At 42.1% G+C, this 17890-nt stretch overlaps 1 protein-coding gene across 2 annotated transcripts in view; it reads left to right on the plus strand.

The window, feature by feature from the left end:
• Nucleotides 1–1540: 1540 nt before the first annotated feature.
• FLI1 (Fli-1 proto-oncogene, ETS transcription factor) overlaps nt 1541–17890 on the plus strand; it is an 84152-nt gene continuing 67802 nt past the window's right edge. Inside the window, exon 1 of one of the 2 annotated variants that reach the window (XM_083368621.1) lies at nt 1541–1617. In XM_083368621.1, coding sequence (XP_083224747.1) covers nt 1579–1617 — 39 coding nt within the window. In that variant the 5' untranslated portion in view covers nt 1541–1578. Of the gene's footprint in view, nt 1645–17890 lie in introns of both variants that reach the window. The other variant, XM_083368620.1, reaches the window with a different exon arrangement.

Raw genomic sequence — 17890 nt, forward strand, 5'->3', positions numbered from 1 at the left:
ATTATTAGCTTTTTAAACAATCCCTCTTCACCATTTTTTTGCATAAAATTTCTATTGGAATCAGTCTGGCTCCCTTTCAAGGAATATTAACTCTAATAAACCCTTCTTTATTTATTGTAACACATTTTAGCTAAGAAGAGGGGGCGACTCACTGCTTTCTTCCTATCAACTTTTCCATTTCTTACCACATTACTCTTCATTATAAGTCAGTGAAGTTGGATTTGCTTCTAAGAAAAAACATGCAACCTTGGGCAGTCTGAACTATACAACCCTCACTTAGAGATTAGATCTTGGATAGTTTTAATGCGTCTACGTTTAGGTTTTGGAGAAAGTGACTCTGTAAAAACAGCCATTTATTTTGACAGCAGATATAACACTGGCCATGTTACTTCCAGTGTTGATAACTCCCGTCCAGACGTGTTTACATGACCAAACACAGCAGTAGTTGTAACTACTGTATAGGGATTCAGTGGCCCAAAGAACAGTGGCAAAGGAACAGTCTTAATTTACTCAAATAGTTAATGCAAGTTATTAATATTACCTCTCACCAATGTCTCTGGCTGCCTTTGGTGTTGCTAGCAATGGTTATTGGAGAAAGGAATAATAGGATAATAATCCCAGAAACAAAAATAATGGGTAATGAGAGCTTCGTCATTGCTTAATGCTTGTTGATAATTATGCAATGTGAGCATATAGACACAACAACAGTTTAATGCCAGTGATTTAAATGGCAGATAATTAAGCAGTCTCTGCTTATTAATGACAATGGGAATTCAAGTAGTTTGTTTCAACTGGCCAGTGGCCAAGGTTTTGCATAATTAGACCAATGGCTATATAACACACACACACACACACGCAAACACATACACACAAACATATGTGCTACAACAAAGCTGAAATTTAAACATTTCATCCCTTTTTTTAAAAGTACGGTGTCTGTACTTTGTTATGTGTTGTTGTTATTGTTATTTTGTAGGAATGGGGTTGTTTAGGCAAATTGTCCATTTTTTTTTCCTTTTTCTAATTTCATCCGCAACACATTAGGGGATGCAAAAAAATAAAATAAAAACCTAAATGTGTCTGAACAAGAAAGAAAATGTTCAATGCAATTCCTTACGTTTTTTTAGAACAATGTCACCATCCCCTTCTCAGTAGGGACAATATTAAAGGTGCATTAGCTTCCTTCTTCATACATGACTATTTCTGCACAATGTTAATTGTAAATGCCTTTAATCAAATTAATTGGCAGTTTTGGAGAATCAAATATTCACAGCGAAAATCTCTCCCTCCTTTTCTTCCTGCATATTCTTTTTGTCCTTTCAAGAAAATCCAGACAGACAATTAAAAAAAAACCCACAAAGAATGAAAACAAGCCACATGGTGGGGATTCATCCACAAGAGAGTCCTTCTGCTTGAGGTGTCATGACTGGATTTACACATAATGACATTGTTTGGAATCTATTTGTCCTTATTACAAAAAGGACACCTTCAAACTTGGGGATCCCTTTAGTTCATATCTCTAATTACTCATTCTAGGTTGGTTTGAAGGCTCTTTCAGACATCCAGTTGCAAACCAGGATGTTCCAGACAGTTCCAGACACTTCGTCTTACGTCAAGGTAAGACATGACACCATCTTGAAGCAGGTAATGTACAATATTTACAATATTCATATATTCAATCGACTGTTTGTTGTGTCTGTTCAAAAGTGTGGCTTTTGTGGCAATAGGTGAATGGAGAACGACTATCTATAGAATCTGTTAGCTATCAACTCCTTCCATCCTACTGGTCTGGGCCTTGAATCTTGAGAATGCATATCTATAATACAGCTTGTTCAATATTGGCAATTTTAGCCTATTTGGGTCTCTTTTGTGAGGTGTTAAACGGGTATCTACTTTGAATCAGATATTTAGGAGCTCCCTGTAACCATCTTAATTGTGACCTGCCCCAAATCCTGTTCTCCTCCCTTCTGTATTGCATGCATTCTGCATTCTGAGCTAATCTAACTGATGCAATGCAAAGGAAGTGTTTTTTCTCATCCCTCTGTGTGTGTGTTTTCCCATGGAATTCAAGGACAAAATGTTCTTACTTATGTTAGAGGATGTGCATAAGAAAAGTGTAAGAAGGCAGGTCACACCAGAATCTGCCTTGCAATTATTTCTAGGTTCCCTTCAGCCTGTTTATTCTCAGCTTCCTTGAGAATTCCCGTCTAATGTCTCTTGGTGTTGTTTTACAATGGATAAAAGATTCTCGAAGGTGATGTAAATTCTACTGCTGGAATTGGTTGCATGTCATTGAGGCCTCCTGGCTGTCTACACTTTCCAATCAGAACAAATCTCACAAAAGGAGTGATTGCCTACTCTGGGGACTGAGTGAAAGCATTCAAAGCCAGGAAGGCTATGGATCTCAGATTATTGTGCAATGAAAACCAGGGATTCCACACTGACGCCTTTAGCCCTGAAAATTCTCTTTGTAGAGCCTGTTTTACAAGTCCATTCTCTTCTGACAAATTGAACAGGAATGGGTTAAAAGAAAGTAGATGCTACAAGATGTTATTGTTGTTGTTGTTGTTATTATTATTATTATTATTATTATTATTATTATTATTATTATTATTATTATACAGGGACGCGGTGGCTCAGTGGGTTAGGACGCTGAGCTTGTCGATCAGAAGGTCGGCAGTTTGGCGGGTCGAATCCCGAGTGCCGCGTAACAGAGTGAGCGCCTGTTACTCATCCCAGCTTCTGCCAACCTAGCAGTTCGAAAGCACGTAAAAATGCAAGTAGAAAAATAGGGACCACTACGGTGGGAAGGTAACAGCGTGCCGTGTGCCTTTGGCGTCTAGTCATGCCGGCCACATGACCACGGAGACGTCCTCGGACAAGCGCTGGCTCTTCGGCTTTGAAACGGAGATGAGCACCGGCCCCTAGAGTCGGAAACGACTAGCAGGCACGTGCGGGGGAACCTTTACCTTATTATTATTATTATACATCAAGAAGGGTTTGGTTCTGCTAGCAGAGAAAACAGAGGTCTCCCTCCTTACAACAAGACCTCTTAGTACAGATAGTCCTCAACTTGCGATCACAATTGAGCCTAACATGTCTGCTGCTAAGCAAGGCAGATTATTGGGTCTTGCCCCATTTTATGCATTTTGCCATCGTTGTTAGGTGGATCACACGGTCATTAAGTGACTCTAGCTTCCCCCATTGACTTTGCTTGTCAGAGGCTGGCTAGGAAGGTTATAAATGGTGATCCCAGGCTGGTTGCCAAAGAGCTGAATTTTGATAACATGACCATAGGGATGCTGTAATGGTTGTACGTGTGAAAACGGGTCATAGGTCACCTGTTCCAGTGCTGTTGTAACTTTAAACAGTCACTAAATCAATGGCTGTAAGTTGAGAACCATCTACATATACAGCCCTTCCTAAAGGAATGGATCTCACCCTGGGGGAAATCTGAAGAATTAAAACTGGTGGGTTTTTTTTCCTGCTGCTTGTATAACTACACTTTAAGAATTAAAATTCCTTTCTCCAAATCCTTTTCTTATATTTCTTGGCCCTGCTAAAATAGTAGAACAATGTCTTTGGGAGAACGAGGGAAGTTTTAGATGTTAGGAGGCACCTACAAGCTGAATTTTCAATCAGGGAACAGGATTAGTAATAACATTGTAATCTCTTCCACTGCTCAGTAAGTGGGGGACTTTTGGGGCGGGTTAGGGTTGCAAACTGCAGCAAGTCCTTATTTGCCATAGTGGCGAATATCTGTAGCTCGGGTGTAGGATGAAGGTGGAGGTACGTTCTCCAAGCTGGTGGGTTGATTTCGTTACCAGGCTAGGTCACATCTTCAGTGGAATTTAGGGGATATCAGTGTTCTTCTGTTTATAAGGGCTTCAGGTGTGGGTGTGTCGAGTGAGGGTCTTGTGGTGGGTCTTGTGATGGGTCAGGGGTGAGTCATCAGTGAGAGGCTTGCGATGGGTCTTGGGATGGGAAGGTTACATCCAGTCAGTGTCCTTGGGAGGTGAATTGCTTGTGGGAGAGGGGGGCTTGCATGGGTTGGTTGAGGGTCTGGGGGAGCATCTCTGGTTGGCTGTGTGGCTGATTTGGATTCTGAGGGGTTCATAAGCTGGTCAGAAACCAACCCACAAGCTCAGAGAACAAACCTTCTCCCTCAAGTCCTTACTTCTTGTAGTTTCTTTTACATATGCCCCTGGAACTCAACTTTTCATGCACTTAGAAACCTATCTATCTATTTAATCTACGGTACGTCATACATGGACTTGCAATGTATCTTAATATTTCACCTAGATTTTAAAAAACACAATAAAGTACAAATGTTAAAAGTATCTATATCCAGATACCAATGGCTAGGTCAGGGGTAGGCAACCTTGGCTCCTTTATGACTTGTGGACTTCAGCTCCCAGAATTCCATGCTGGCTCAGGAACTCTGGGAGTTGAAGTCCATGAGTCACAAAAGAGACAAGGTTGCCTACCCCTGGGCTAGGTCATCTAACCATTGAAGCACAGCAGCATTTATATATATATATAAAAATCAGAAACTGTACCAGTATATACCTTCATCTTACAAATGCTCGCAATGTGATCTACAGTTTGACATGGGACCCCACAGTCACACTGAGGGGAGGATACCATGTCAATAATGAGTTACAGCAGATGTTGTGTGAGGTACATATCCTACTCAGGATTGCCTATTGCTGGCCTGATAGATCAAAGCTGGTCAAAGCTGGTCTTCCCAAGAAACCTATTGAATACATGGCATGGAACCTGGTTACCTGAGGGACCACCTCTCACCAATTATGTCTACCTGGCTCATGAGGTCCAACACAAAGGCAAGCTGGCAGGGCCAAGGAAAACAGCCAATTGTCTTGTCATGCCCAACTTTGGAAAATAATTTGCCCAGAACTTTGTTTCCTCCCAGGCTGAGCTCATGCATTGGTTCTACTGATTTGTGAATACTGAAATGGCTTTTAGTCTTAGTTCTTTTTTTGTGTGTGTTGTTTTACTGTTATTGATGAATGTGCGATGGAAGGATGTATACATTGAAATAAGAAATAAATATGGGGTCAGTAAATGCAGATATACAGTAGTTAGCAGAGAATCTTTGCCTGCCTTCCTTGTTTGAAAGTATTACTTTCCATATCTCTACGTAATATGCCTCCTGCTGGCTAGAGTAATATTCTCGAGACTTCCATCCCTTCATCCCAGTTCATTTTCTCTCCTGATTTTATCCTGGGTAGTTCAGATTCTTCCTGAGTCTTTCTCTCCCTCCTTCCATAATAAGCACAGGCATTTTGCTGTATGTTGTTGTTGTTGTTAGTTGCAAAGTTGTGTCCGACCCATCGCAACCCCATGGACAACGTTCCTCCAGGCCTTCCTGTCCTCTACCATCTTCTGGAGTCCATTTAAGCTCACGCCTTCTGCTTCAGTGACTCCATCCAGCCACCTCATTCTCTGTCGTCCCCTTCTTCTCTTGTCCTCAACCTTTCCCAGCATTAGGCTCTTCTCCAGTGAGTCCTTCCTTCTCATTAGGTGGCCAAAGTATTTGAATTTTGCTGCATACAGACTCTTAACTTGCCCTTCCTATAAGCCTCTTTCCCCCAGAGCACTTTCTTACAAAAAGTAGCTTCGGTGTTTCTCTCCCCATGCATTCTTTCCCCCGCATAAAATCATCTGCTATTCAACACATGAATTCTTTCATAACCTGGGCTGCGTTTCTCTTGCACAGGTTTAACATTATCATTTTCCCCAAACTGACCAGGGCATAGCCTGCTTACAACTGAAACTTGACTTTCAGTAGGTGTCAAAGATTGGTGGCGAAGCTAAGGATTTCATAGAACAGAGGTGTCAAACTCAATTTCATTGAGGGCCGCATCAGCATTGCTGTTGCCCTCAGGGGGCCGGGTGGGTATGGCCAGGGTGGGCGTGGCCTACTGGGTGGGCGTGGCTAGAGTGTGTATGGCCTACTGGGTGGGCGTGGCCAGCTCTACATCGTTCGCATCAAGGGTGCCTATGGGCCCTGGGCAGGAGTGGGACAGATCTGAGGGTCTCTGGCGGAAGGAGGGTCTCTGGGCCAAGGCAGTGGGGGCTGTTCCCTCACTGTTTCCAGGATGGCTTTGTGGGCCACACAAAACCACTTTGCGGGCTGGATCTGGCCCCCGGGCCTTGTGTTTGACATGTCTGTCATAGAAGATATGGATTTTGAGGCCAGCCTTTGAAAGTAGAAGAGTAGGCATGCAATGGACCTTCACTTCAGACTGGACACATTCTAGGGAGTTTGCAGAATATTAAGAGAGAGAGAGAGAGAGAGGGAGAGAGAGAGAGAGGGAGGGAGGGAGGGAGGGAGGGAGGGAGGGAGAGAGAGAGAGAGAGAGGGAGAGAGAGAGAGAGAGAGGGAGGGAGAGAGAGAGAGTGCTGAATAGATGGGATGACCCGAATGTCTTGGTGTGCCTGCCTTAAATTGAACAGAGGTATGCTCAGCTAAATTGGAGAGGGAAAAATACGGAGAGGAGAATTTGTTTGGCCCATAAGAGTTTTCCATTTGTTTTCACGAACAGAGACATTTGAAACAGATGATTGAAACTTGGTCACCAATGTGGGTTCTTTCAAAACACACTTGGACCCAGGATTATGTTTTACTAGCGCACGCATGCCCGTGTACACATGCACGCAGAGACATTTTTTTCCCCCTTTTCCCTACAACATTTCTCAAGAATGTAAACAAACCAGGCCTGAAACATCTGGATTACACATTTTAAATCAACTCCAGTATGTATCAGAATTCTAAATGCAGGCAGCTGCTGCTTTCCTTGTCTAAAGAAGGGTGTGATAAAACCCATGCGTTGTGTGAAAATTGCTTCTTTCCTCTTTGTCAGGCTGGTCTGTGAACTTCGCAATGGGATTCTTTATAAACAGAAATGACAGTAACATCCAAAGACACACACACACACACACACACACACACCATCTGAGCTGGACCATTTAGCCATTAGTGCAACACAGTCCTATGGATGTTTACTTCCAAGTCAGAAAGAATCCCACATCTGTGTATGAAAAGATTCCATATCTTGCACATCCGATTAAAACTAGTGAAGTGGCAAAAATTGATGTTTCCTAGCTTGGAAATCTGCAACCTGAGGGACCCAGAATATCTGCTGCAACAGAAGCCAAATATTATCAGCTTCTGACATCACAGGTTCAAGTCCTGAGTGCTGTGTGAGCTTCCGTTACTTGTCCCAGCTCCTGCCAACCAAGCAGTTCGAAAACATGCAAATGCAAGTAGATAAATAGGTACCACTTCAGTGGGAAGCTAACAGCATTCTGCGTGCCTTGGCATATACAGGCAGTCCTCAACGTACGACCACAATTGAGCCAAAAATTTATGTTGTTAAGTGAGACGGTTGATAAGTGAATTTTGCCCCATTTGACAAACTTTCTTGCCACAGTTGTTAAGTGAATCACTGCAGTTGCTAAATTATTATTTTTTTTATTTTAATTCCATTTATATCCCGCCCTTCTCCGAAGACTCAGGGCGGCTTACAAGCTTAGCAGTAGCCTTCATTCTATGTATATGCCTGCTTATTAGGGCTTTCACACACACACCCCAAGCAGCATTTTTACAAAGTCAGCTTAATTGCCCCCAACAATCTGGGTCCTCCTTAGCTACATGGTTGTTAAGTAAATCTGGATTCCCCTTAACTTTGCTTATCAGAAGGTCAGAAAAGGTGACCACGTGACCCCAGGACACTGCAAATGTCATAAATATGAGTCAGTGGCCTAGTGTCTGAATTTTGATCACATGACCATGGAGATGCTGCAATAATTGTAAGTGTGAAAAACAGCCACGTCTCTTTTTCCAGTGCTGTTGCAACTTTGAATGGTCCTAAATGAACTGTTGTAAGTCTTTATCTTTATCTTTATTAGACTTATATACCGCCCTTCTCCCGTAGGACTCAGGGCGGTTCACAAGGTTTTTAAAATAACAATGCAACAATTACAAAAAATTAAGAACAGTTAAAATGATTACATTTAGACCTTGAATAAATATAAAACCCCAATTAAAATCCAATTAAAACCCCAATTAATACTCTCAGTCAAGGACTATCTGTAGTCATGCTGGCCACATGACTGCAGAAATGTCTTTGGACAATGCTGGAAGGTCTTGAAACCTGAGAAATAAAAGGCTCAGTGAGAAAGCCTTATTGATCTTCAATCATGGCTTGGAGACCTCTTGACTGGGAGCTGGAAGACATCAAGATTGTATTATACTCCCAATGACAGCAATGGGGAGATGAAAAGTTCTCAACTGCCCCTGAAAACAAGCTCAGAAATAAATATTTGCAGAGGATGAACAATAGCTTGTATGTTCTTCAGTTTTATTCAAGCCCAATCTTCTTATCTACTAATGTCAGGTCTACAGAAATAAGTGTAGAAGAAACCTATGTCAAAATATTGATCATCCTAGATGGAAACTAATAATAAAATGCTGCTAAACTTTACACTTATTCTTAAATATCAGCAATGACAATCACAAATGCTGCTTGCTACATTTCTTAAGGGCACATGATCTCATCCTACTATATGCCTTATTCAACCAAACAATTCAGTTCATCTTTTCAGGCAAAGTTATGCCAACTCTGGGCCTTTATTCAAGACTAACTAGAGGGTTACCCTAACTCAGAGGTGTCAAACTCAATTTCATTGAGGGCCGCATCAGCATTGCAGTTGCCCTCAGGGGGCTGGGTGGGTGTGGCCAGGGTGGGCGTGGCCTACTGGGTGGGCGTGGCTAGAGTGCATATGGCCTACTGGGTGGGCGTGGCCAGCTCTACATCGTTCGCATCAAGGGTGCCTATGGGGGCCTGGGCAGGAGTGGGACAGATCTGAGGGTCTCTGGCGGAAGGAGGGTCTCTGGGCCAGGGCCAAGGCAGTGCGGGCTGTTCCCTCACTGTTTCCAGGATGGCTTCATGGGCCACACAAAACCACTTCGTGGGCCGGATCTGGCCCCCGGGCCTTGTGTTTGACATGTCTGCCCTAACTCATGTTGAGATCTGGGGAATCCTGCTGTGAACCGTTCCAAAGTTGCTTTTCATTTCTGTTGATCTAAAGTTATATGGCAAAAGAAAACAGCAAAACACCGATTCCTATTGAACCCAATTAAAGAATGAATGAGTCCTTAGTATCTGCAGCATTTTTAATGGGATAGCGAGTTGCATAAGATGGGCTCCATTCCAAAATATGAAGACTGAAAATTTCCCTGATATTATCACGATCCGTAGACATAAGCAACAGAGGTTTGTTTGTTTGTTTGTTTCAAGGACATATTGTTTCAGACCAAGCCTGTTTTCACTATTTGAGTGGAAAGGAAGCTAAATGACTCATATAATGTTGAACGCACGCACAAACCCTGAATTCAAGTATAAATAAAGTAAACTTGGGAATAACTAAAGCTGAGTTAATGGCAGACACACTTTGCTTGCACAACTTCTCACTTTTAGCCTTGGGCATCTCCAGATAGGAGAGGAAATGGCTTCTGATTGAAGCTGTTAAGAGCTGATTCTAGCTGGTAAGCCAAGATAGGCAAGGAATGGTTGGCTCCAAATATTTTGCTCTTTAAATCCTATCAACCTACAGCATGTCAACAATATGGAAGGAAGATATTAAAACATTCAAGCTGAAATTGGGAAGCACTGTCATTATTTGGTCTTATTCCTTGCGTCACTATGCAGCTGTCTTTGGACAATACTTTGAGATCATCCTACTTGGTTCTTCATGGAACCCCAAAAAGCAGCAGACACCCCAGAATTTGAATCAGGATAGGACAATACAAAAAAAAAACCCAGGACAATCATGTTCATGGTGTGAAAAGGAACATTTTTTGGAATATATGCAGTGTTTAGGATAAATATGTCATGCATAGCAGTCTCTTTAGACATGGCAACATAATTCTATGATCATTTGCCTCAACAGAGGTGGTGTCTATGGAGATCCTCCATCATCCAGGTCATGGTTGTCCCAAAGGTGCTTTTTCAAGAGGCAACTGGACTTCCTTGTTTTTCTTTGAAGACGTTTCGCTTCTCACCCAAGAAGCTTCAGTCAGAATTGAAGAAGCTTCTTGGATGAGAAGCGAAACGTCTTCAAAGAAAATCAAGGAAGTCCAGTTGCCTCTTGAAAAAGCACCTTTGGGGCAACAGGGCTGGTGATTTTATGAAATTAGCAATACATAAATCATATAGAGCCTTGGTGGAGCAGTGGGCTAATGCCTCCTTAAGTAACACCAGCTGCCTGCAATTATTGCAGGTTCGAGTCCCACCAGGCTCAAGGTTGACTCAGCCTTCCATCCTTCCCAGGTAGGTAAAATGAGGACCCAGATTGTTGGGGGCAGCAATAAGCTGACTTTGTAAAAATGCCGCTTGGGGTGTGTGTGAAAGCCCTAATAAGCAGGCATATACATAGAATGAAGGCTACTGCTAAGCTTGTAAGCCGCCCTGAGTCTTTGGAGAAGGGCGGGATATAAATGGAATTAAAATAAAAAAAAATAAATATAGTTCTGTTCTGCAATCAAGGGTACAATCTGCACCCCAAGTACTGTATATGTCCTCTAACCCCCTCCCCCCACCCCAGATCATTTTTCTTGGGAGGATGGAGATGTGAAAAAGCTTTTGCATGAGTAAAAAAAAAGCAGCTTAATATATTTTAATAAAAAGGAAAAATTATCCAGGCCATTTGAACAAAGAGAAAACAACACCAATGGTTTCAGCACTGTTGAAGTCTATAGAAATCACTCTGGCTCTCATTGTCCCAATCAGTAAAGTCCTGGGCTGTTCAAAACACCTTTGGATCAATGATGGTTTACGGTGGATTCCCGTATTTATTTCTTCACGCAAAGTGAAGAAAACTGGGGAATATCTTCTGCCAGTTCAGGGGAAAAAACACCTCATTTTCCTGTAACTGCCCTGAAAAGAAGCAGCCAGCATGTGTTAATTATTACAGGGCCTAAGGTTCCCCCCCTCCCAAGCTTCAAGAAAGCTGGCCTATTTTTCCTTAACCTCCACAAACTAGGTGCCTACAATTATTCTTTCAAGGCTTCATTTGGCGGTATCTCTGTTGGTGATTTGCTATCTTTCTAAAGAAAACCGGGCTGGTGGTCCATGGGATATGAATACTGTCGAAGTGCAAAGTAAATACTTCAAGAGGATGAGGGTTTAGGAAGTCTTTGGGAATTAATAGGCGAACTTCAAACTGGTCAGCTTGTTGTCACCTCTTCATGAACAGAGATAAAATACAACTGCTTATGGGCAAGGATCCAAGGAATCACATGGCTTGTTCTCCTGCTCGAGTAGGCGGGTAAATTTCTTACCATAATATTTGGAAAAATCTGATGGAAGCTTTCAAGGCATTTTTGTGGCAACGTTCATGAAAAACGGGTGGCGTTCAGATTGTGCTGTGGTGGCCTCCATGTTTGAGCACAGCTTTGTCAACATTCCTGATTTTGGGATGGAAAAGTGCTCCTTGCTCTCTCAATATTTGGAAACACAAGCATTGTGGCTTCTTTAGTACTGGTGAGAAAAGGCAAGGCTTCTACTCTAAATTCAAACCGAGGCATACATTTTGATTTGAGGATTGCCTACAATAGCGGGGAGGGGGGGTGTCATCATTTTCTGTCCATTTTAGACAGAGACATGATGGTGCAGTGGTTAGAATGTATTGCAGGCAAACCCTGCCCACTGCTGGGAGTTCGATCCCTGACTGGCTCAAGGTTGACTCAGCCTTCCATCCTTCCAAGGTTGGTAAAATGAGGGCCCAGATTGTTGGGGGCAATATGGTGACATTGTAAACCTCTCAGAGAGTGCTGTAAAGCAGAGGTCCCCAACCTTGGCCACTTTTGCACTTGTGGGCTTCAACTCCCAGAATTCTTCAGCCAGCCAGTCATAAAGTGGCCAAGGTTGGGGACCCCTGCTGTAAAGCACTATGAAGTGCTATATAAGTCTATGCTATTTCTATTGCTGTAACTGTGATTAACATTCAGTTTGTCTTGTGCTTTGTGCTATAAAAAATAATTCCCTTGTCACCCTTTTAAGTGGAATGTATCTTCCTCAATCTCAGATCCTCTGAAGCTTCTGTGCAAGATCTTAGCTGTTCTCAGCATTGCATCTTCTTGACAGACAGCTCGGATGTTTCTCCTAGGATCTGTTGGAGCCATTCTCCCAGCTAAGAACACACAGCCCCAAATGTTCTTACCATCACTAGCATCACTTCAGCCTTAACTTTCACATCCTCTCCAGTTCCTCCTTCAGGGCCTGGTATTTCTCGAGCTTCTCATAGTCTTTCTTCATATTGCTGTCACTTGGCACCACTAAATCTATCACTACCACTGTCTTCTGGTCCTTGTCTACTATCATGATGCCTGATTGAATGGCCACCATAGCTGCCTGGATCTGGTGGTCCCATAGGATCTTAGCTTATGTACTGTCTACTGTATATTGATAATGGAGAATATTTATAGCTCAGAATTGAAATGAAGGGTCCTTGGGGATCTCTGAACTTGGCAGACAGAAAGACAGATGACAGTTGTATGTCATCCAGAATCACTTGTGTAGAATGGGTGCCCATATACATTTGATAGATAAATAAACAAGCAAATAATGGGGAAAGAGTTGTGGCAATGGATGAAATAAAGCCCTGCCAATGTCGGACTATATATAGAAGGGGTGGGGTGGGAAATGATAAATAATATCCTCGCTAATTCACATATAGACACTACCACTTAAACACACTATCCTATTTGATGGCACGTTCATCTTTTAGGGGGGAAAATATCTATGTTAGGTTTCTCTGTGTGGTTTCACCAAGCGAGGGAAAGGATTTCTGCCCCACGTTAATAAGCTGAGAAAGAAGTTGTAGTTCATAGAATAATGTCTTGGGTTTTCTTTTTTTTAAAAAAAATAGACTTTCATAGAGGCATAAAGTTTTTGCTGTTATACAAAGAAGCATATTCATAAAGAAAACGGAACTGTGGTGAATGAAAACAATATTTAGTTTGTTCTTTGCATTGCCCTGACTAGGAGGCTGGAGAAGAAAAAAGTTTTAACATGCTTAAAATAAAAATGCGAATTGTTGGTGGCAAAAATGAGTAACATTTTCACCAGGCAGGAAAACATTAATATTCTTGACAAATAAAGAGTCAAATTTTTCTGACTTTTATTCTACAGTGTCACAAATGATCAATGGCTGACAGAGAAAAATGTCTAATTCTACATCACTTTGCCAATGACGGTCTTGTTTCACGAATGCCTTAAAAGGAAGAGCTTTCAGTGCAATTATTTTATTGTCAGTTGGTCAACAATTTGGAAAAAAACATTTTTTGTATTTTTCTTTTCCATTCCTGGAGGCTCTTAAAGCAAACCCCTTTCCTACTTCCCCTACATTCCTTGATTTGCTCAGATTTCAAACCAGGTTGGGCAACTTATACAGTATTTTTTTTTAAGCGCTCCACAATTCTAAGAAGCATAAACAATGAAGAAGGAGGCCGGGATTTGTAGCTCAGCAGCACCTGTCAAGTCACAGTTCTCCCATCACTACAAGCCACTGTTGCTTTGGAATCTTCCATTTTTCTGAGCAAAACAAGAAATCTGCAAACCGAAGTGCAAAATATCAAAAGAACCATTAGCACAATACAACTGAAGCACTGCCTGTTTTTATGCACCACTGCATCATTAAGGCTACTGTTTTGACCCCACTGAAATCGTGAAGTATTTAAGTTTGGATGCCCAAATGGAAAACATGTTCTAAAGACAACCCGTTTTCAAAAGCTGGATTTGATATTGATTGATTGATTGATTGATTGATTGATTGATTGATTGATTGATTTCTGTGCTGCCCATCTCACTAATACAGTGAGGTTGGTTCCATAAAAGCAAAAATCCCATCTCTAGCAAAAACAAAACACATCAAACATGAGTAAGGTGAATTTATAAGGGGAATCTCATCCCCTTGTATTCAGTTGCACGTAAGTCTTGGAACAAGTAGCCAAATGTCTTAAAATCTACATTGGCAATCTAAAATCTAGAGCCTATTTGTATTGTGCAAATCTTCACAGGGAAGGTTGGATTCAAAAGCTATTTGGTGAAATCACCCACAGAAGCAGAGCCACAAAGCAAGGAGCATTAGATCAGGGTAATGGAATGTTCTCTGGAGCTTCCATGGTCTTCTGCTTCTCCTGAGTGCATCTAAAGAAGCCACTTGCCTCCAAGTTGAAGCATCTCAGGGTATTGGAGTAGAAGACCTCCAAGGTTCCATAGGTTTGAAGTGTTGCAACTGGGCATCCCCGCTCGAGGTACTTGAGACCCATAAGTGCAAGCAATTCCAGCCAAAAGCAAAACCTTGGGTCTAAGATATTTTAATGTGAATTCATCTGAATACTGAGTCAAAAGCAAGGCCAGTGAGGAAAGTTAACTCAGAATGCATCAGGCTACGCCCCAACATCTCCTGACTGTTTGACCATAAACGTTCCCATCTCCCAATGAAGCTTCTTGGATGAGAAGCAAAAATTCTTCTTCTTCTTCTTCCTCAAGGAATAAAAAACAGTCCAGTTGCCTTCTGAAAAAAGCACCTTTCAGACAATTTGACCTGGATGGCTGAGAATCTCCATGGATATTTCCCATCACTCTACGTGTCTCGTGAGAGCTGCCAATCCGACATCAATGTACAGCAACATTGAGGTCTAATCATCCACTCCCAGGCAACATTGGTCTTGCCTTACATGTTTTTGAGAAGCTTTCTTCTCTCTACGAACAGGTGGTTCTTTTTTTTCAATTGTTTCATGGAGCTTCAGGATTTATGTCACTTTTCTCTGAGGTGAAGGATTGTATTTGGGCTGACACCACCATTTAAAAAAGAGCCTTGGTGGAGCAGTGGGCTAAGGCCTCCTTAAGTAACACCAGCTGCCTGCAATTATTGCAGGTTCGAGTCCCACCAGGCTCAAGGTTGACTCAGCCTTCCATCCTTCCCAGGTAGGTAAAATGAGGACCCAGATTGTTGGGGGCAATTAAGCTGACTTTGTAATAATGCCGCTTGGGGGTGTGTGTGAAAGCCCTAATAAGCAGGCATATACATAGAATGAAGGCTACTGCTAAGCTTGTAAGCCGCCCTGAGTCTTCGGAGAAGGGCGGGATATAAATGGGATTAAAATAAATAAAATAAAAATAAATAAAATAAAGTGTCCAAGAGATCTCTTGCTGGTGGTGGTATTTATTTTCTGTTGCCGGTCTTGCTTTTTTTTTTCTCCTTGGCTGCTCACCATTCCCAGTGTGGAAAAACGCCTTGTGAATTCTTCCATGGAGGTTTCATTTGGAAACGTGGGAAACCTGAGGGGCTTCAGTCCATCAGAGGTGAAAGAAGGACGCTAACAAAGAAACCCTGGCTTTCTTTCAAGTTAGTAAGTGCAAACGAACAACCACGAATGTTGAAGCCCCGTTCTTTTGGTTGCAACTTGATAGGAGAAAGAGAAAGGGGGATGTCTGTGGAGATTCTCAGCCAATCAGGTCAGGGTTTGTCCCACAGGTGCTTTTTCAGGCGTCAAATGGACTTCCTTGTTGTTGTTTTTTGAAGATGTTTCACTTCTCATCCAAGGAATGTCTTCGGCTCTGAAAGGTGTTCATCCCAAAATGCATAGCTAAATGTCTATGGAGATTCTCAGTCGTCCAGGTCATAGTTATCCCCAAAGTACTTTTCCAGAAGGCAACTGGACTTCCTTGTTTTTTTCTCCGAAGACGTTTTGCTTCTCATCCTGAGGACACAAATAAACCTCCAGGTGGCCTCAACAACTCTCTAAAAAGAATGCAAATGACCAGCTGTCTGCAAGGAGTATAAATCCTTCCATTCCCCAACATCCAACCAAAGCTAAACATCTTCAAAAAGAAAAACAATGAAGTCCAGTTGCCTCCTAAAAAAAATCACCTTTGGGGGAAAGGGGGATTTTTTTCCCCCTGCAAGGTACTATTGAAAGCACCTCCTTGTGGATGGAATGACCCATTTGAAGCCTAAAAAGTGATAATGGTGAAAACCAACATGGTAGGGAAAGGAATGGTGGATTTAGAACAGAAGGAAGATAGGCTGAAACAACGTTCATCAGCCTGACACACGAACTACTACGCCTCTGGGAAGTGATCTCTGGCTCTTTAGAAAATATATGACTCAAATATGTGCTAATTATACTAGAGAGGGGAAAAAATATTGCTCCAAGATTCAGTATTGATAAATCTTGGGTTGCTATCCTGTGGCTTCAAACTTCATTTAAAAGAAGAGATGGGATGAAAACACATTGCAAACATTCTGGGGGGGGGGGAAGAAAAATGGAAGGAAGGAAGGAAGGAAGGAGAAAAGGGGAAATCAGTTTTTATTCTGCCTCTGCTTTGATTCCTCTTGGCTTGAGACCACCACTCTCTCCCCTCCGAATTCTGATCCTGACAAAAAGAAGGGTTTTTTTCCTCTTTAAATTATGCAAGCTTCTTCAATGAGAGTCCTGCACAAACTGTGATGTCTTATCAACACAGCTGGTTCTGCTAATGGAAAGACTTAAGCTATTTGGCAGGGTAAGCTAAACATTCTTATTCTCTTTATTCCTGAGCTGTTTCTAAACAGTTTTTCCTTCCTTCCTTCCTTCCTTCCTTCCTTCCTTCCTTCCTTCCTTCCTTCCTTCCTTCCTTCCTTCCTTCCTTCCTTCTCTGTTTGGAATACCTCTGGACTTCAATGGCATTTACACTATCTACATATAGGCATGTAGGTAGGTGGGGAAATTACTTTATCTCCCCATGTGCATTCCAATCTCCCAGTATTTAGTTCTTACCACCATCTAAAAGAATCTGCAAGATGGCTTTAAAATACAGTAATAGGTTATCTTTTCCTAGAACAAATTTTATCTTGTTCTTCATTATGGTGGCGATAACTACCGCACATTGTTTTCCCGATCTGGTTTAAAGATAATAGGGGAAGGGGTTTTTATTTCTCCTGGAAAATTCACCATGCTGAAGTTGTTAGAAAGAAAATGAGAGGCAGAGAGAGAGAGGGAGAGAGAAAGGGAGGGAGAGAGAGAGGGAGAGAGGGAGGGGGAGAGAGAGAGAGAGAGAGAGAGAGAGAGAGACTACGGAACAGACTTTTACATTACAAGGCTCTTGTTTTTCCAGACTCCAGACTCTAAGTAATCAAATCCTTTCAGTTAATTCAGTAATTCTGCTGACCTTCTAAAAGTCCCATTTGGGGGGGGATATATAGGTAAATATACCTTTAAGAAAACACACCGCAGCTCATCTCTATTTTTAGCTGGGCAGCACCTCGATTTTGCCCTCCCGCTTCTCCAACACACTCTGGAATGGGGGAGCTGGGTGTGGGGGGGAGAGGGGAGAACAGAGAAAAGCTTTAAATGTTTCCTTCAAATCTCCAATATATGAAGTCTGAAGAATAAATTCAAAGCAGGCCTGGATGCCTGAAGAAAAGTTAGAGAGAAATATTCCGTTTCATTCAAGCACATCAAGGGTCTAGCTGGAGTCTTGTTTAGCTAAGGTCAGACTAGACGAGGTCCTCCAATAAAAATAAATCTCAAATTAATTATGGCCTCAAGCGAGGGGCCAGACGTTTGGAGCTGGTGTGTTTCTTCTTCTTCTTCTTCTTCTTCTTCTTCTTCTTCTTCTTCTTCTTCTTCTTCTTCTTCTTCTTCTTCTTCTTCTTCTTCTTCTTCTTCTTCTTCTTCTCCTCCTCTTCCTCCTCCTCCTTTTCCTTTTCCTTCTCCTTCTCCTCTTCCTCCTCCTCTCCTACTTACTCTTCCTACTCCTTCTCCTTCTCCTTCTTCTCCTCCTCTTCTCCTTCTCCTCCTCTTCCTCCTCTT

The sequence above is a fragment of the Vipera ursinii genome (genome assembly GCF_947247035.1).
Source record: "Vipera ursinii genome assembly, chromosome: 8".
NCBI lineage: Eukaryota > Metazoa > Chordata > Lepidosauria > Squamata > Viperidae > Vipera > Vipera ursinii.